We start from the raw sequence: 20,976 nt of genomic DNA on the forward strand, positions 1-20,976 counted from the left end.
TCAATGTCAATGCCTAACTCAAGAGCGGCATTTTGCTGATATATTTCAGCAGATGAATGAGAGATGGCCTGCAGCCCATCCTAATTTTTTCCAATGAAGCTGTGAAGCTATTTTATCATTAATTTTATTTACACTTATTACTAATATTTTAATACAACCGGCCTTAAAACTGATACACAGAAACTATCGCCGACATTATGACCAACAAACACTGTACCATCGACCGTCGAAATACAGTACGTAACGACTAGATTTCACCAATTGAAATCGAATGCCACAATCGCACACTAAACTTAAGTGAAGTCGCATCAACCACGGTTTCGATTCAAGAAACGGACATGAAAATATCTTACTGAGTCCGAATTTTATTATTCACCCGGATTAAAGAGCACATTGGAGCGGTGACCACTCGAATGTCACTCATGAGAGGTATTCAGACCCAAAATAAATATATCCTCAGTGCCAATACGCGCGCACCTTTCTGGCCATTTCCGAGATTCAAAGAGAAAATGCTAATAAGTAGCAGGATAACTACACCCTAATAGGACGGTGGAAAACTGACGCTTATATTGTGTTGGAGACTGCATACAGTGAAACATATCTCCCGTTGACATACTGAAATGATAACGAGCTCAACAATAAAATTCTTAATGTTTAAAATGCAGTAATGTCAAGATCAGAATAAACAGGACGGCGTGATTTTCTTCACTTAGTCGTCAAAATATACCTCCAATAGGATGTTTTTTTAACGTCCATTGACGATCTTAAGGCATTTTACATCTCAAGTCTCGAAACATTTAATTTTACTACTGATGGCCTTTCTTTTCCAGCCGAACTTTAGATTTAATATATTTACGCAAATCTCTAAGCAAAGCCTTTTTTGCATAAACAAAGCAAAGGAATCCATGGCACGAACAAATTAATTTGACATTCGTAAATTTGAACAACGCAATCATAACCTGAAAATATCAATTTTTTCTCTGAATAAGCAACATATTTCTATGAATTTGCCTATATAGACATCGACATGAATACTATTTATCAGTCAAAATCGGTAACATTCAAAGTTTGATAACTATATAATTCATCCATCTAAAAAAATCCACCATAGGGTAAATCCCCTCCAATGAAATTCTAACGACAAAATCTACATACAAATCAGACATTAAACAACCAAGCCGCCTCAATACGCGTGTGGAAGGAGGTGCGAGGACACACCTGTAAATACGTAAGAGAATTTAAAACATGGTGCACGTTGAGAGAGATTTGACCACTTGAGTTAGACCTAACATTCACAAATCCTCCAGAGTTTGGGGAAAACGAATTTCGAAAAAAAAAATCCGTTCGGAAAAATATATCTCAAGTATTTTCGCTAATGTCGGACCTGAAAAAATACGGCGTTCCCCAGATGAAGTACTCCGTGTAGCTCCGTATGATATCCGTTCTTTGTTGCTTAAATTTTCTTACGCCTGGCACACTGTGTCCAGGACTATAGTGGCCCCCAGCCTAATTTGTCTTTAACTAATCCATACTACTGATGATTAGGTATATTTGAATCCGGAGGATGTACAAACTAAAAGTAGAAAGCTAAATAACACTATGGTTCTACTTAAAATTTTCCTCAAAACCTCTAAACGAAGGGAATTATACAGAGCCACGAATCACAAATACATGTCAATTACGGTCAATGTAATTAGACAATATAATTAAATAAATGCTCTGATGACCTGATCAATATCTTCATGCGATACGGCTATTGTTCCAAAGTATCCACGCAATTAAATATTTAATTTATGACATGTGGCTAGGCGTAACTAAAAATGTAGGTAAAACTAAAAAATATGATTCAATACTCACAATATACAATAATGCGTAGATTACACAATGACAGGGGCAGTCAAATGCGTTAACTATTGAGGAAAATTAAATCTGGGGAAAGGTTTCATTAATCTGAAAAACCACAAGTAGCTAACGAGAAGGAGCCAAAGCTAAGACACACGGAAAAAACGCCATTAAGCTCCAAGAGTTTACTTAACCCAGTGTAGTATATTTCGTCAATTACGCATCCCTTAAAGCATAACCTCGTACATTTTGCTATAAAGTACGCAAGTTTAAACGCTATTTCAAAAAGATTAAAGCCAGCCAGCATTAACCCATTACTGGCGCCATTTACGAAACATAAAGCACATCATGGCACTATGTAGTAGGTACTTACATAAAAAATAGGCTACTGGCATAACATACGTAGAATTTTAGTGGGCTGGAAGCTACACCTATGAGAGCTATAATTTAAATTACTCCAGAAACTATTATATAATACCATTACCCGCAATAAATGAAAGATAAAGGTGTTGGAGACATTCCTGACGCCATTTATTAACAACAATATTTGTAGATAAAGGGAACAGACAAAATAAAGCATAAAATATTCGGGGGAAGTTTACAATACAAGACCTGGGAATGAGACCAAAACAATATCAAAGACATTCCATACTAACCATACTATTATAAATTACAAATTTAAAAACCATTTTCACCACCGTAAACTAAACAAGAGAAGAGGATTTCAATGCATTAGCGGCATTCCTGCGTAGTATGAGAAATAGAGCATGCTAGGAAGGTGAGCCGGAGTAAAAGCGTTCAAATATTTTGAGAAATTTGGAAGGCTAATCATGTTGACAGCACAAAAAATAATTACTGCGAGAGGGCGCAAAGGTGTCATGTCGCCCATATCCGCGAGGAATGCTGGGCAGGTCTTTCCACGTCACTCCAGTTCACTTTTATGGTGCTTTTTTTTATAGCCTTCGAGGGGCGGAGTACCCTGAAAAAAAAATTGCCGATTACTAGGAGACGGCTTCCCATTAAATATTTAAAATAACACTATGTTCTTACGTCCAAAAGATAGGTTTACTAAACCTGGTTGACCTCATCTAAATATTAAAACCGAATATAAGAGTTTGACCAAAGAGTCCGCAAAGAGGTGTTGTTTTGGCGTCTCTTTTTAAGTGTCGGTCAACATAATTTTCAAAAATATACAATGCGTCAAAAGTGAATGGTGTGTGACAATGTGCAAAACCTTCAAGCAATATTTGTTAATATGAAGTGGTGAGATCTTACCATTAATAGCAAACAGGGGTGCCGACTTACAAAAAATATTGGGGGGCCCAAACAGAGGATCTTGACCCGGGAAATTTTACAAGTAGTGAGTTTTAACTTTTTTTAAACATTTTAGAAGAGTCATATGATCAACATTAGAACCCTGATAACTTGAATCTCGATATCTGGACACTCCGGGGAATATTGAAAAGCCTGACACATTTTTTCCTCACACCCATAAAAAATTTTTGGGGGAGCTCGGGCCCCCTTATTCCCCATGGAGTCGGCGCCACTGATAGCAAAGGATATACATATATTATTTCATAGAATTATTACCGAATAATTGTATTCTGTAACTTAGCTAATGGCTGTGGTACGGTATCTCAGTAGAGGTTATCAAATGTTGATATGGTTGCAATGTTTATAGATTGGGGTCTGCTGTTTAAAATAATGTTTGGAGTTACACAACAGTACCAAGAAACATATCTTTGATATCATTATAATAAATTTAAAATTATTAAGTTATAATAAACACAGCTTAGATATTCGTGAAAAATTGATCGCAAGCATCTTCAGTTACAAAAAAAGGTTGCTGAGCCTTATTGCCACAACTGATAGACTCACAAATATATTTAGGTACCACGGTTTAAAATTCTTTTATCTCGGATTTAGAGGAAAAGCCAAATAAAACGAAACCGCAAGGTCTCGGATTTGCATTTAGACAGAATGTCAAGGCTAATGAAAACATTAATCGCTTCTCTCCCTCGCACACACACATGCGAGATAAGTGGACAGTGTCAAACTGAAAAATGGCCATTTTACAAAGGCGCCGTGTTTTGATGGAAAATTCCACTTCTTAAAACGATCTCGTTGGATACACTACGTGTAAATGTACGAAGTAACACTACGTGTAAATGTAAGAAGTGAAATTATTGTTTTGCACCATGAATTCATACATTAACATAATCACAAGCGATCTGCCTTTAGGTATACCCGCGTTACTGTTAAAAATATCAACTAACAATTTCGTCTCCGCAGCCGAGGACCTCAGAGAAACTGTTGGCAGATATTTTAGACTGTGTACCCAAAATAAGATCGCTTTGAAATTATGGACCGCAAAAGTTTTAACCAATTGATAATACAATAACGTCTTCTAGGACATTAACTGAACATAGCATGCCATTTACAACATGCGTCAAACAAATATTAAGAAGAAATAGTACGTACCTCGCGAGGATACTGCCGCAAGCGAAGTCCTCTTCCGAAGCAGTACAGGTGATAAAGTCTCAGCTTATCAAAAGCATGCACGGCAGCCCCCAACAGATGTTGGGATAGATAAGCCACAGAATCGGAGCAATCAGCCAACTTTGCCATGCTTAAAAAAAAGGCGATGCGAAAGGGTTCGGGTTCGGCTGCAGGGATATTTTCGGCGACGGCGGAGAGTTTATTACGAATGCAACAGAATAAACAACTTAAATAAGAAGCGATCACATATAAACCGGAATGCCGCCAATCGGCTTCAGTCCAGCGAAAAACAAAGTTACATAGATGGCCATGCGCATTTCTTCTAAAAACATAAACACTATACACAAAGCATTGACATCAATTTATTTTAAATTTACACAAAACAGCCTTAGAGTAGAAAAGTATCTTCAGTAACAAATCAACAGCAGACGCAATAATTACATCATATACTATGGTATTCACATGAAGGTGGCATGCCAGCCGCGTAACAAAGAATTCTCAATGCAGACTACGATATCCCATAATTAATTTTGAGGGTATGAATTATAGGTAAAAATCTTTATGGAATGAAAATTTATTTGAATAACAGGTGTAAACAACATCGGAAAATATTAAAAATGGCAAGATAAGAACTATGGGACTGAAATAATGGGTAAATACTAATAGTAACTTGACACTTTACATGAAATATGTTTGTCCAAAAGAGAGAAAATAGAAAAAACTAGCAATACCAGAAATAGAGAACAAAATTACTTCCTAACCCTCGCTTTTGCGCAATACAAAAGTATTCATGTATACAGATAAAATGACGGTGCCGACAGCATTTTCGGCAAATCCGTTGACTAAGTATTAATACGAGCTCGAGAGCCGCAATTATATTTAAATAGAAAACCACCTTAGAAAACCATTTTACCTTATGCAGTACAAGTATGTTTTTATTGAAAACAAGAGTATTTATTTTAATGAGAAACCACGCATAAGCGAAGTCACGCATAATTGATGAACATTTTCGATGCAAAATATTGAATTAAAAAGAGAGAGAACACAGAGAAATCAAACTGGGATATAATAGGAAGTTTTATCACTGAGTAAGAGAAAATTATAATTATTAAGGCGGGATAACTTCACACATATTCTCGTAACAGCAAATGAGTTCCCAAATAATACCACTAGACGGCTAAGAGGCGAGTAATTGCTGAACTGACCTCAACTGGATAGCAAGACAAAAGGAGGAATTCCGCTCTATCTACATAAATACTATTTGTGCATGGAGTTATCAAGAGCCCAGCGGCACTTCAAAAAAACAGAAGTATGGATATGAGCCCAAAGCGATTACAACTTTCGTGAAAATTTCACAATTATAAATAACGGATAACACATGATATGAAAGTCAATGTCATCATAACAACCGGCTCTTGAAAAAAGTCAAATGAATTAACATCGTGCGTCCAGCGCGGTTTTCACACAAAAAGTGAAGAATTTAATCGGCCTCTTTTTATAACCCCTTTCTCGACCACCAGACGTCGAAATGATAGGCTGCTGCCCCAGGGGGTGACCTCCACCGCTGATAAAATACTTGGCCACTATACCATCTTGTCTGTCCAGTCATGCTTTCCCATCACTCCAAAATCAAACCTCTGTGGACATGATTACAGCACCACGAGATAGTACCCACTAGAAAGACGGGAGGTTTAGACTTTCAACAGGACGGCCATGGGTCATTTTGATCCATTAAGTTTTTTTTCTAGCTCCATTAGCAATTCCGTCGTCAAGATGCCCAAATTTTTGGCATATAATCGTGATGCAGAGTGTTTTAGTCCGTAGAGGAAAAATAACTTGTCATCAATTATATTTCTGGTGCACAAGAAATTTTCGGTTGAATCAAAGGATTGGGGTAAAATATTGTGATTTAGGAAACCTGCATGGAAGGATAACCCCACACATCGAAAAATGCCATTGAAATGGAATAAAAAGATTTCAAATATTAATCTGCATGACGTGTTATTTGATTCGTATTAGTATCTACACGAATTCTTACGTGTCACTTTACTCGCAAATAGATACCCCGGGTGTGGGAAAGAAGTAAATTGAGGGACCCTCAACTAGACGTTATGATAGAGGAACAGCCATGTGTCAAAATGATCAAAAGTCGTCCTTCTAGCTATAAAATCCATTTGAAAACTTATGAGGAATAAAGAGATTTTATTTTTTTATATTTCCATAGTATGATCAGGCAGTGGCGGCGCGTGCGTATACGCATGTTAGCAAGTGCACACCCAAAGATGAATGAATTATAAAAGAAAACTATTCCTTTGCAACGAGAAGGATAAAAATCCTGTCTACATATGCAAGAAACATGAAGCTCCGAACGCTACAGCTATAACCTTTTCGAATTCACCGCTCTACAAGTGTGCGATCCCGTGGCATCGCGCCGGTCGCATATTCGGTTTATGCGATCGCTTGAGGGTGCTCTGGCGGGACGAAGTAAGCGGGGGGGTATGCACTGTCCAAATGGGTGATGGGAGCAGACTCAAAACGATGCGAGTGCGCACGCGCATATTTTTGGTGAGTGACTCGCAGGTAGTGTAGTGGTGTAGCCGCCTCCTACACTACCTGCGCCCAGGATCCTAGTCCGGCTACAGAGTCATCTGTAAAGCAGTTTTCTACACCACTTCCTCATAGGGTGTAAGGAAAGGAGAATGAATTTCACCTACCGTCAGTTGTAAAGGTGTGTTTAGAATAATTATTTTCATGCATGCTAAAATTATTTCTGTTCATGCAATTTTAAGGGTAGAATATCCCAGTGATATGTTTTGCTTGCATGTATTCTATTACAACGAAATATGATGCTCAAGGATTAGTATTAACATAATATAATTAAATCATCCTGTATCTGCTCTAATGCACACCCTAGATAAATTACCACCAGCCGCCACTGTGATCAGGTATACACTAAGTCACGAAATGTCAGAGAAATAGGAGAGGAAATGAGAAGTTAAATTTGATTTTGAAGTATCTATTAGTTCCTAGCGTTAAGTACACCATGGAGTTGGTAATGCCAACTTTTTATCAACAACGGGCGCTCACAATGGCTATTGGACAAACCAGGCACGAAGTGAGTTCATCATTCTACGGAGGACTCTCATAACGGGAGGATTAATTGGCTTCTCGACATTAAATTACATTCAATCGATAGGCATATTAAACCCACTCGGGTTCAAGTACTGTATCGCTGCACTGAGTGAAGCGGGGAGCTTTTCCTGGACCACCTATCACGGTGAGGGTTTCTGTAAGAGATTTCAACAGGCTTCCCCAGGGATTTGAACCCCGGAGCCTTCCGACAGTTGACAGACGTACTAACCACGACGCCGTCACAATTCTTCTCATTTATAAACCTACTTGTGATATTGCACTATTAAAACAATATTAAAATAAATAATCAATTTTAAAATGGTGATTTTAATAATTACATCATAGCATAGAGGAGAATTTCAACTGAATAAGTCCAGGTCTTTTTCCCTTTACTAATGATCTGAAAATCATATACAAGATCGTAGCTAGTAAAATAATGGCAGGGCATTGTAAAGTGTAGAGTAGTCGACCGATGGCTACGGTCATTTGTACCATCAGCTAAGCATAGGGAAGGAAGGGTGGAGAGAAACCCGGCGTCGGCTTTAGCCTCCATACGAAAGGCGCCATGCACTCCAAGGGATCGGGCAGCATATGAAAAATCCCCGCCACCACCGAAATTCGAACCCGGACTCTTAAGGGTGGGAAGCCAGAACACCAACCACAACACCAATATGATTCCATCAAATGATATAAAAATTGTGGAAAATTAGTATTAATATTAAGAGTTTAAGAATAGTATTGTTGGAAACTTAAATTTCTAAATGTGTAAGATACTTCAACTTATGTCCCTCTTTTCGGCTACCATTTTCAAATCAGATAGGCCCTGAAAAAGAACCCAAGGAAACATGATTCTTGAAAATTTTTTGTAGTTAATAACTGATTATAATCGGTATCAATAACAAATTCTATCACTGGAAACAGCTCTCATTGGTCTCTTGAAAGTCATATAAGTTTCCAAATCTACAAGTCTTAAACCAGGACGCGAACGTCTAAATATCGTTTCACTTGGATCGATAATTTCACTACGACAATGCAAAAATAATTAAATCACAGGCATGAAGATACGATGAAAAGTATCCCGTGAGGCACGATTCCGTCCTTCCACGGGCTTCTTAGAGACAGGCTTTGCATAGTAACCGATCCTCCCAACGCACATAAAAACTGGGAGACAAAACATGGACCTATATCCGACATTTCTTTATTGGTTACCAAGCGATAGGCAGTGGAGTCAATATCTGGTTGGGGAGAACGCTGAGAGAGAATGGAGGGGAAACACTGCTACAGTACGATAACAAATGACGCTGATAACTCGTACACTTCAAGGAAAAAACTAACACAAAATAAAAATATATATTTTTGCTTTCATACTCAAAATGCAAATACGATCGCATAAAATAAGAGTAAAAATTCCAGGATACCGTTGAAGCCAGTTTCATGATTACCACACGGTACTTCCGTCCGTCAACATCTATGACGCTTCAATTAGTATTGTTACTCATGCAACGCCACACGCGAAGCACTAAAAATATACAGAAATACATTGCGATATGGAATAAGTCAAACATATCTGATCGTTAAACTTTTCTCGGGATTCCGCGCGGTTAAGATTTTCTAAATTGGCTTCTCGACATTAAATTCTATTTAAAATTTTTAAATATTCTGTTCGTCGGGAAAGTGTAAAATCTTACATATCTGATAGTAAAAGTTCATCTCAAAATTTGGTGGCCACAGCCGTAAGGAACGTTTATACATGCTGATAGCTGCAGTTACGACGAGAAGACAATAAGATAAAAATATATAAAACTCTTTCCTCTAGAAAAATGTTCAAATATTTGTTAAATCTCTCGCTCATTTGTCAGAATTTAATATCAATAAATCCAGTAGTATTTTAGAAACTTCCCATTTTATTATACAACTCGGATCCTCGAGAAAATCATTGGGATAATAAATGGCGATGTGTGTAATGAGGATCACTTCTAGATACCGGACATTTTAATACAAGAAAGGGTGAACTCAGTCGGACTTCATTCGAATGATCCCACATACCACGAATCACTTCCAAATATGTGTAGGCTTATGGCTTCGTCATGGTTCTAATCAGACCATTTCAATTGCTAATCGAAGGCCTAAATTACTTCTCATTAGTATCGATTAAATTAAATGGCAATGTAAAAAACTGTGCTACCCAATTAGATTTTTCACGCTAAATTTCCATATTCAACTAGTGTAATGACTAATGTACCTATATCGCGCATTATACACTGCATAAATAACGTACGTCTACAAATTCAACACACAACAATTCCAATTTAAACGTCAAGATAAAAATCTAATGTAATTACTGAGGATTTGAAGTCGAGTAAATGTGGGATCGCTGATATAGCGACTGAAACTCAGTGGAAGCTTCTAATTACGCCAGTTTACTTCTAAGAACGTAAGTTTATGTTATTATGTCATTTCTTATTTCCATGCGGTATGCATGTGGGGATACTGTGGCATGCTGCATACTGCTGATTGGTCGCAGGATATTCTGCAGTCGTAGAAATCAATTCTTCAGCCGACCAAAATAAAGACAGATTTCAGACTTCTAAAATTAAACGACTTCCAGGACGATGAACCAAGAGAAAAAGGATTCCCAGACAGCAACAAGCGAATGATTCATGAACTACGCAATGATAAGTGTAGTGCTATAGAGACAAAGGCATTCCCTTCAGGCAAATAAAGATAGGAGAGAAATAGTAACCATGTGATCAAAAATATCCAATATATATATACATATATAAACATAAGACACAAAAAAGAAGAAACGCTCACAGGAAAAATAAAAATTGGAGCTTTCGATTTTTGCCTTTAGTTGAGGAAGAGGTTACAACCTCGAATGCTCCAAGTTTTTTTTCTGCGAGACAAAGGCATTCCCCGAGTGTTTCTTCTTTTGTGTGTCTATGTTTTTACATTGGTGACTTGATATGTGAATAATATGTGCAACATACATCTCATTTTTCTACAAAACTCTATTTGTGTAAATATATATAAGAGACGGAAATTGTTTCTCTTTGTTTCAATTTTTATCTGTTATTATGTTTGTATATTCGCCTGTGGCGACTTGTGTGAATGTGAATTTGAAATATTTATTATTATATATCTTTATTATGGCTTGTTTCCTATAGGAGTTTGCTCCCGAAATTTGCCTGACTTTTCACAAAAACTTTCAAATTCTGGGCGAGAATTAAGCTCTAATCACACCACAATTTTTTTTCGTCCCTCAGACTGATAGCTCCAGCGATAGGTTTTCAGGGACCAAAAGTTAATCTATCGACTCATTTTTCGATTCTTACAGTCATACCCAACGTCCTTTTTTCCAACTTTTCAATGGAAAATTATTTATTGGTACGACGCGTTTCGACGCTGAGGCGTCATTCTCAAGTACACTTTATAATACTGGCAATCCAATAAATACCCAAATTCTGGCAGGATTTATTGGATTGTCAGTATTATAAACAGTGCACTTGAGAATGACGCCTCAGCGTCGAAACGCGTCGCACCGATAAATAATTTTCCAGTGAAAAGTTACCAAGGTTTTGTATTTTCATTTCAACATGGATTATCACTAAGTAGAAGCCGAATCAATTGAATTCGTCCTTTTCTCCAATTTTATTATTGGAATTATTCCGTCATTTTCAGAATTTACACCTGTCGTTAAAACAATTAAAAGTCATGCTTGGCGTTACAATATTTGTTAGCGACCGTGCTTTCTGACTGGATAAAAAACAGTACCAGCGATGGTTTTAGTGACGGAGGAAGGGACGGGCCGAGTGATAGAAAAAAAGGAATGGGATTACCATCCCTCTACCCATCCCGGAAAATGATGGCGTGAAACGGTCATTTTTCCGACATCATTGGAGCTGTCGATTGGATGGTCGTAAAAAATGACCATTTGATTCAGGTTTAATGCACAGAGAATGCATGAGTTGAATCATATAACAGAAGATGAACGTTCTCAATACTCTTTCTAAAGGAAAAAGAAAATTATAAATTAGAAGAAAGGATTTTCAAGATATAATAAAATACTGCCCAAGATAAAATGCGCGTTTAGGCTTAACCCCCGGCAAATAATTGCTTTACGCATTCCCAAAGATATTTACGAGCAAGATCCACGGCCTTGATAAAAATGTACCCAAACATTGGATTTCAGTTTCCGCGGAGTTCAATGACACTTGGCTTTTCTCGTGCAACCTTAATTATCATCGGAAAAATACAGCTTAGATATGGATTATCTAAGTGCAATCGATAGGGTACAGAACTCCACAAATAAAATAATTCCTAAAACTTTTCTAAGAATGCACAAGGTATCACATCAAATTTAGTCACTTTAAAGATCCTTGTAAAATAAACATAAGAATGTCGAGTGACGCTAGTCATTTTTTAAGTGAAACTATACCCAATGAAATAATAAACTGTTCCTGCTAACTGATAGGGAATATAACAATACACGAATACTTAGCATTAAAAAATATGGAACACGCGAGGTTTCCCAATTATATTCAGAGTGAAAGAAAATTAAAGTTCTACAAGGAGAAAAACTTTTCTCTAAACAAACACGAGTAGCTCAAACTTTTGCGAAGCGATAGTAAATATCAGTACAACGTAATTCTTTGACATACCACCTTTATGTATGGCTATTGATTACGAAAAAACACTGTAAATAAACGATGAAAGGGAGTAATGCTGCAATTCGAGGAATAACCGCGGGCTAGCCTAGCTAGCAGCGTAACTTCACGTGACCACCCTTATTTCAATGGAGGATTAAGAGTGAGGGGGTGGCAACCGCCCCCACGTGATTCCTAGATAAATATCTAAAAATAGGAGAGATGGCTATGGCTATCATTAGGGCGGCTTTTAAATGCCGCCATCATGATGACCTTCGGTTCAAGTTTTTAAATCACCGTCTCAACAACCTATGTACATATAAAGATAATTGCAGAATATCTGAACGCCACTTACCACAGTCACATTATTGTTAAAGAGGCATTTCATAGAGGGAGTGGTACAAAAGTGGAAACCCCGTTTTAAATTATGTTATAACTCGCTTATTTTCTAATGGAATTTTTCCAAATTCATGAAAAAAACTCGCCAAGATACAACCCTTTATATTCGCTTTTGGTTATATGCTAAATTTATCGTTTACTTCGTAAAAGTAATAGTAAATTATAAATTGACACTTTCATTAGATTTTCAAAATATGCTGGTAAAGTTGAAACGGTTGTATTCTGGCTATAATACTATAGCAAAGTGAAATATTAGATCATCTACTTATTATTCATTGAAAAATCAACGCAAAGGCTTAAAAAAAGCAATTATCAATAAAATGTTCCCTTAAAAAATTCACAAATGTAGTTCTCATTTTCACAACTGGCGCACAAAGTATATTCTTCTTTTCTCTTACAGAAACAATCGCTTTTATAATAGACTGGACATCCCAATTTTCCCATTTACACTTGGGCTTGGGGCCAATAATCTTCATCGGCTTGAAACTGACCAAAAGGTAATGTAGTAGACAGAACACATTCAGGTGAGGGAAATGAGGAAACGTTTCCACATTTACCTCAGTGGTGTGCCTCAACATTACCAGCATCGGCATATTTAACTATGAAGCTAAAACTATGCTACATTTTCCAGCTAGTAGATTACTTATTTACACCAGATTGTAGCATGGTTTATGCTTAATAATAACTTATATAGCACTAAGATATAGCTTGGTGGACTAGTTGATTAAATTAAACTTAAAAACTTACCTCAAAAGTTTTACGAGTGAAGAGAAACTTGGAACAAGTATTTCACGGACAATAAACCAGGAATTGACTGTCACCGCTCCTACAGGCTTACTAAAGAAGCAGGCCAAGAAGTCGATGCGGTCACCGCTAGCCTACAGTACCCCCCGAGCCCTAAAGGTCATGCTTCCACATTACCAACAAGCTCCCACATTTGCATCAGTCCCTCTACTACCAAGGCGACACGGAAAATAGTGAAAAACGCCTCCCCCCCCTCCCACACACTCACAAAAAAACGGCCTTAATCCGCAAGTGCATCAGAAGACCAAAAATTCCACAGAATGCCTGAACAACTCCTGAATTAAAGCCGAATTTTAAGGAATAAAACAAATTAAGTAAGGCTCAAAAAGGAAGGTTACTTTGGCGGCAGCATTCTGTACTCAGGCACGCTTCATAACTTGAAGTCTCCAAGAACCTACTCCCTTAGATCATACGCTTTAAGGTACTCCAGCGACACACGAGTGATGTGACGACCGATAACATGCTAAGAGTTCAATAAATATCTATTTCCTCCACGTCTACTTCACGAAATTGATAACTTCTTATCTAATGTGACGCACATCGACGTATAACAAAATAAGGTAATCTTAAACTAAAGATGTGTACAAACTAATTTTCTATTAAACTCATAAACCATTAATAAAAAATCTTTATGAAGTTAATTACCATGAAATAATCTACGCGAAACACTTTTCCGTGTATTCAATAGTTTCCAGTTTGAGGCCGAATGTGTGATACTATATCCATATGAAATTCATACGTAAATTTGGCCCCAGGGTGACCCCAATTGCGTCAAATGCCAAGATAAAATTAAACTATTTATTAAACACGAGCAAAAGTTGGATCTAAGATATCTCGAGGATACAATAAACCCAACTTTTGGAAACAGGAACAGTGAAATAACATTGTTCCGCGAGTTTTACGTTTTGCACTTGGTATATAACATAGTACGTTCAGCATTAACACTAGCGGGTAACACAGTTTTATCCATCCATACCTTACAATTGACTCGACTTGGTGCCCGCTGCGAAGTGCGCGAGATTCAATCCACGTCTTCAGCGCGATTATTTTCGCGTTTACGCTTTCATTTTACGAGTGGGGAAGAGGCGGAGAAATCGAAGGGGACCACCGCGCATCGTAACCTTTCTAGTGTTAAATAATGTGGGAAATAATTTGGGAGTTCATTACTTGGCGGCCGCAAAACTAGCATTCTTGCAAACTTACAATAAGGTCTTACCATGAATTCTTATAATCATCGAAATAATGGTTTAATCACTGCTATCTGTTGAGAAAGATCACGCTATGTGACGAAATAACAGATGCAAGATTCCCACTCCAGATGGCTGGCACATGCACGTCGAGCTGCGCTAGCTGGGATCCCTAGATACGCGAAGACCGTTCCCCTCATGGAAAATTACGGCCACCGAAGTGTTATGGATAAGGGAGACAAGGTCTTACCTCAAAAGGCAGAGCTAAAGCAGAACCTACATCGAAGAAACTGTCTCGTCGATCGAAAGTGGAATCGAACACTAAGGAAAATGCAAACTTTACAGCACCTTAACACCAAATCACCTTTGCGAAGAGGCAGTCAGTAACTATCTTTAAATAGTACAGTGGTAGGTAGACAGGTATGGTGCAAGGGATTCGAAACTCAGTCGAAATGAAATGCACCCTACATATTTATGTTAACATCATTTAATACCCAAGTAAAAAGTACATATGATTTAATACAGAAAAAAAGTAATGAGTTCTGATGCATTTAACCTGATATAGACCGATGATTAGATGCAAACGATGAAAGTTGACATAGCGAATCCAAGAGGTTACCTACGGCAATTCTATACAATAAGGTATTCCACAGTGCCCCCAATGAGGACCTCTCTTCTGCGTCTGGATTCGCGCCTGATAGCGAATAACAAATACAAGTTGCCAATAAATATTGCGTCCGAGAATTATGAAAACGAAGTGGGTAGACTATTTGCGGTGATCACTGCCAACCACTACAACCCCTGAACTAAGGCCTAAGAAAATTGATCGTGCATGGAGTCCATTTCTCTATCTTTGAATAGGTCTATTTTGATATAATCTTTTAGATCCAAACAGAACTCTAGTCCTAAATATTGAACTAAAAAATATGTGATGATTTTTTCAGTGCGATAATGGAATTCAGAATACACTTTAATTGCCAAGTTCACTGAAAGAGAAAACTTTTGAAAAACATGACCTATCATTTTTTTTTCCTTCACAACCAAATTAGTCCAAATTTTATGTATTTTTCAGAATGCAAGTAATTTAAATGCATACGATATTTCCTCTTTCTATCACTAAATTCAAATTTGGTGATAAATAATTGCATGATTCTGTCATAAACTGAAATTTTCCACTGACGAAACATCTGAGTATCACTCGCGATTCAAACGGGAAAAACAAAAACATTCTCGAGGAGTAATTGAATATCGACACGCATTAGAAAAATGAAAACACGAACAGCAAATCGCTCCTGAATCACAGGTATCGATAAATGCCTTCGGCTCACCATGAGTCACGATCGACGAGTAGGCCATACAGTAATCAGTACACCGCGGACATTGGACGGGAATTGAGTCACCGTATAATGGACAGTACGTGAGTTATGACTTATGGGACACATCAACATGCCAATTTCCTTCTGTTAACCAAGCAGCGGGACAACAAAAGTAAAGCGACAATGCCCTGCCAATTGCGAGTTCACTTCCTTCAGCATCACATCATTTAAATTTCGAATAAAGTTCGAAAATTCTTCGTTAAAACTTTTGCGATATGTTCCCAAAAGTTTTTGTTATCTTCTAACATAAAGCTCGATAGTTATTTTCGGCAATTCTATAAACAAAAATTGATTTTGGTTTATTTTATAGACAACTTAAAACGTATATTCTAATTTTTTCTTGGTTAAGTGGGTATTGTCGCAATACTCAAATACGCACATAGATTTTTGCAACAATTTTGAAATCATGTAGCAGCTATAAAACCTACATGTTAAACATATTTTTTTCAAAACGTTCAAGCATAGAAGTTCTAAAGATTCAATTGGAGGGAAATTGTTACGGCTGGTGATGAAAAAGAACCATTTTATTCCAAGGTTTATCCTTTACGCCAGCATTACGTTCCATAAAAGCAGCCGCCACTTGATTAAACAAGTAAATTGCAACACAAATAACTAGAGAAACACCTGTGAGTAAAGGTTGTTTTATTTTCGATGGTGTCTTTATGAAGTTAACATGTTCCACCGCTACTCAGGAGAAAGGTAACTTCAACCAGCCACCATGTTATTTTCAAGGTAAACTGTGGAAGAATAGAAACCAAGTAATCCAACTGAGGCCTTAATAGAATCGGGTGCTTGGCAAAGGCATCTTAGCACCATAAAATTAAAGAATGTCAACAAGAATAGGGTAGTTTCCTTCATCAAAGAAAACGAAAGGCATTGATGACGATTCGTCACCCACCATTAGTGTATCCATAATATAAAAATTATTTGGTTTTATAAATCTCAGTTTAGACGAATGTTTAGTCAATTTTAACCGCATTTGAAAAAGGCCAGATTGGCGCCCATGCGATGCCACTCCACGTGACGTCACAGGGACCTAGATGCTATACGATTATCAGGAGTTTTACATCGTCTGAGATTACCAATGCATGCATGAGGCACAGAGCTCAGGGAAACATTTCTTAATAATCACCTATTACAACTGCCTATGGTCGGAAAGTTTCCTTCGTTTGATAGGATATTAATAATTCTTATTTAAGCCAAGCGCTACCTGCTAGGAGAGTACTCTGCTACCTGCTAGCAACCTGCATCGCATCGGCGCATATATCCTCGCCCAAAGATCACCTCACACGGCGGCTGCGGGAACCAGAATGACGTCACACGGTCTTTTCCCAGAATTCATACTTAGCCGTCGCGTTTTCGCGCGCTTGAAAATTTTCAATTTTCATTTAATCGCGAAAAATAGATATCGTCATTTAAAAATCTAAGAGCGTGAAATGCGTACTCCAGGACTAACAACCTTTCGATTAAGGCAATAAAAAAATAGGGAACCACCCTATTAAAAATACGCTTCTACACTCACCGCCGCGGAAAATTGGAAGCTTAAGTTCGAGCCTGTAAACGTACGCGATGTTTACAGGTAATCCTAATGAGAAGATTTTAGCCACAATTTATTCACATTATTGACTAGTTCACTCAAGAGAAATCATTGGAGAAAAATTGAAACAGAAAATGGTCAAATCTCTTCAAAACTACTAAGTGTGCAACATATGAAAGTAATTGTAAAACACGTATTAAGAAAACCAGAAACAAAACTCGTGAAATGGTTGTAAAGGAGTGAATGAGGACACGAAACGAGGAGGAAATTCGATGGTGGAATGTGCAGGAGTAATATTTATTTCACGCCCCTACGAGATTCAGGAAAGAAACTTCCAAGTTTCAAGGATTCTAGGGAGCGTTCATCCTCCGGACCACAGGACGATGCACCTGGTTTAGGTATCTTGAGTCGGAGAATTCTTTCCACATGCAAAACAAGCTACTGCGGTCACGACCGATATTCTCATCTCCGCAGATGATTCAGTTTTGTGCAGAAAATTAATGGCGAGGCAGACATGAGTATATTAGAAAAATACTTCTCCTGCCATGAATAACATTGCACTTAACAATGAGAATTAAATTTCGACAAATGTGAGGCGGTTAACTTCTGACTAGAGGCCACCACCTTAAGTAATAACACCCGGGTTCAACAATCAAATACCGCCTCTGTGAAGTATTAAGGAGTTGGTGTAACTTGGTAGTGGTAACCTCTAGGGGTAAGAACACATTCGCGATATTTGAGGAAAAGCAAAACGTAAACAAATTTTTAAAGAGAATGGAAGCATACGGAAATACGAAAAAAGGTGAAATAGAGACTAAATAGAGCCCTCATTTGGGGTAAACCGCTAGATTCAGGGACCCCTGCGAGTGAAGACTGAGAACAGAAAATGATGGGCAGCTCAGAGCGGCTACATTTGTGATAGAACGTTGACCCAGAGAAGCGTTTCCGAGTAGCTCGTTAAATGAGTAAGGCTAGGCGGCTGATTTAAGGTGGGTTGACGGATGTCATGATACTATCCCCCTGTACTCTGAAATGATACAAGAAAGAAATATCTTTGCATCTTGAAAAGGAGACAGGAATTAGGTCAACCTAATCTCAACGTCAGTGAAAGCAAATTCGCCAATTCGAATAATATTCATACGTGCAAAATGACTTCGCTTAAAATATGCATAAATTTATTGTTTTTGTAGGAGGATAATAAAAAATACCATGTCAATGATGACACCGGGAAGTCTACATCTGTACCTTCTAGGCTAGGAATCTTTAAGATAGAAGAGCAACATATACGATGACATTGTTAACATTTTCTACGATGACTTTTTCTCGGACGATGCGCTAAATAGACTATGCGTACCGTCGCGTCGTGCTACTATGGAAAGGATCACGATGAAGGTATGCTATAGAAGTATTGCCGACAAATTTTTGGGATTGTTCAAGAAGACAAGGTGGTTGATGGATTGAACCAGAGCTAGTCCTGAAATCTAAGGAAATCTAAAAAAAGGTTCAAATTGGTAAGCCAGCAGGATTTCCTACAACTTCCCTGTCTCTTTGTCTTATCTCGACAATTTTGATATGGTATTTATGATAAAAAATATTATTTCGGTAACCCGTGGACGAAGAGTTAGTCCGGAAAAATCAGGATCCACTATCTACTTTGAGTTTTTATTCTCAACCATTTGTAAAAAGACTCGCAACAAAGTAAAACAAAAAACCCTTGACTACCAAAAAGTACATCGATATTTTTTCCGTTGATAAAAAACGGCAATTTCCGCGAAGATATGAAACCACGCATTTCATAGAAATCTCAAAAATCTACTGGAGAAAACTCACTCAACGGATTACTCAATGCCAGAAATTAAAAATTAGGAGAATTTATGCTAAGGGTTGTTCACTGCATATTATCATTACTAATGACGGAATCGTGTTAATTCAACAATTATACGAAAACTGCACCTGAAAACTTGCATTAAGAGGTTTAAACACCGATATTCATCCTACATGAATCCCCGCTACCCGAAAATATGGTCCTTCTAACTTCAAAAGTAAATGGCATTCTGTCCGTTTTTCTTGACGAAACATGAAAAGTTTCAGGGGCGCAGCTAGGAATTAAGGCTGGGGGGGATTTAGGTGCAACAAATACCGGAATGTGTGGGGGTAAGGAACACCTACCAGGATAAGTGGTAGGTGCGAGATTAATAAATTGCGGAATTTTAAGATAAATGGTTCAAAATGGTGAATTTTACGGCTTTCTGATGGATATTAATTAATCCTTACTCTATTTTTATTAGTAATATCAATCAAATCAAGTAAAATAGATTAAACTTAAAAATTTCTCTGAGCTATGGGGGGGGGGGGGTTATCCCCCGACCCCCCCTGCCCTCCCCTCGCTGCACCACAGGGAAGTTTGATGGAAAAAATTCATCTATGTGATATCAATATAACTTTTTCCGGATATTAACATTTTTCCAAAGAAAAAGTCTGAAGACGAGGCAGCCTCATTAGCATGGAATGTTCATGAGGATACAAAGGTGTTTAAGACATTTCTGGACACGCAATCAACAACTTTTTCATCTTTTCCACGTCAATATCAACTTTTTCCACAATTTCATAGGCTTTACAATTACATTCATGCAAGCGATAGCATGTACAACAAGTAGTATCATTTCAGCATTGCAGATTGCGTGTACATCAGGCAGCATAATTTTAAGGTAGATAGATAAATGCATAGGAGGAAGTATAGCTTACAGGAGCAAAGGAGTACGAAAAGCATAATTTTTCAGACATTGCAGGTAGGTAGTTTCCAGATTTTTTCCGTTTTGAAGAAAATTCACACATTCCCGGTCAGCAGACAATATGGTTGGCTCCAGAATAATCACAATCACTACAGAAAGAACTATGACAATGCTAATGCTACTTCCTACCTACCTTCCTTCCTTCCAAGACAGATTTAAGGATTTCCCCTGAATTAAGCTCCGAGAACAATGAGGGTGCATTAAGTTCATTTCTCTTAAAATAATCATGTGTGTATATGATCTTTTACACTCTATGAAAACTCTACCACTAAAAATGGAAATAAAAGAGTTAATAAATATGAGAGAATGAAATTCACGCTGAACTTGAACTGAACGGTCTTTTTTAGGATTAAATTCGACCGATGACTAAAGGGAGATCATTCTGACCGGTATCTGAGCTTAGGGAGACTGCAGGGTTGCAGCTGCTCACGTCTTTTTGTTAAATTCGGAACTCCTTAGCTTGAGAGTAACCAGGGAATTTGGCTGGGGATCCACGGTGCCATCCCACGACCTCTGAAGGGTCTGCGGCTAATCAACTTCAAGATGGAGAAGCAATCCATACTGATTTAAAAAAATATATAAGCTTCACAGAGTTTGAATTGTGCTTAATTCCGGATAAAATTTTTGATTTTTCGGATTGTCAAATTCTTCCGTGGGTTTTGAATTGAATGCATGGCCACGAGCCTAGTGGAGGGGGGGGGAGCACACTCGCAACACCCCATGCTGCGTAGCTATTCCATTGGTAACAATTGACGGTATCTA

At 37.8% G+C, this 20,976-nt stretch overlaps 1 protein-coding gene across 3 annotated transcripts in view; it reads right to left on the reverse strand.

Annotated features, from left to right (window-relative positions):
- The window catches only part of LOC124157156 (proton-coupled amino acid transporter-like protein CG1139), a 72,144-nt gene that overhangs the window by 49,576 nt on the left and 1,592 nt on the right, over nucleotides 1-20,976 (reverse strand). Inside the window, exons 2-3 of one of the 3 annotated variants that reach the window (XM_046531661.1) lie at nucleotides 4,324-4,508; nucleotides 2,699-2,821 (exon numbers count right to left, since the gene is read on the reverse strand). The exons of 1 other annotated variant lie outside the window; for it this stretch is intronic. In XM_046531661.1, the coding sequence (XP_046387617.1) occupies nucleotides 2,699-2,731 (33 nt within the window). In that variant the 5' untranslated portion in view covers nucleotides 2,732-2,821; nucleotides 4,324-4,508. The remainder of the gene's footprint in view (nucleotides 1-2,698; nucleotides 2,822-4,323; nucleotides 4,509-20,976) is intronic. One more of the 3 variants, XM_046531662.1, reaches the window with a different exon arrangement.

The sequence above is a fragment of the Ischnura elegans genome, chromosome 4, assembly GCF_921293095.1.
Source record: "Ischnura elegans chromosome 4, ioIscEleg1.1, whole genome shotgun sequence".
NCBI classification, from domain to species: Eukaryota; Metazoa; Arthropoda; class Insecta; order Odonata; family Coenagrionidae; genus Ischnura; species Ischnura elegans.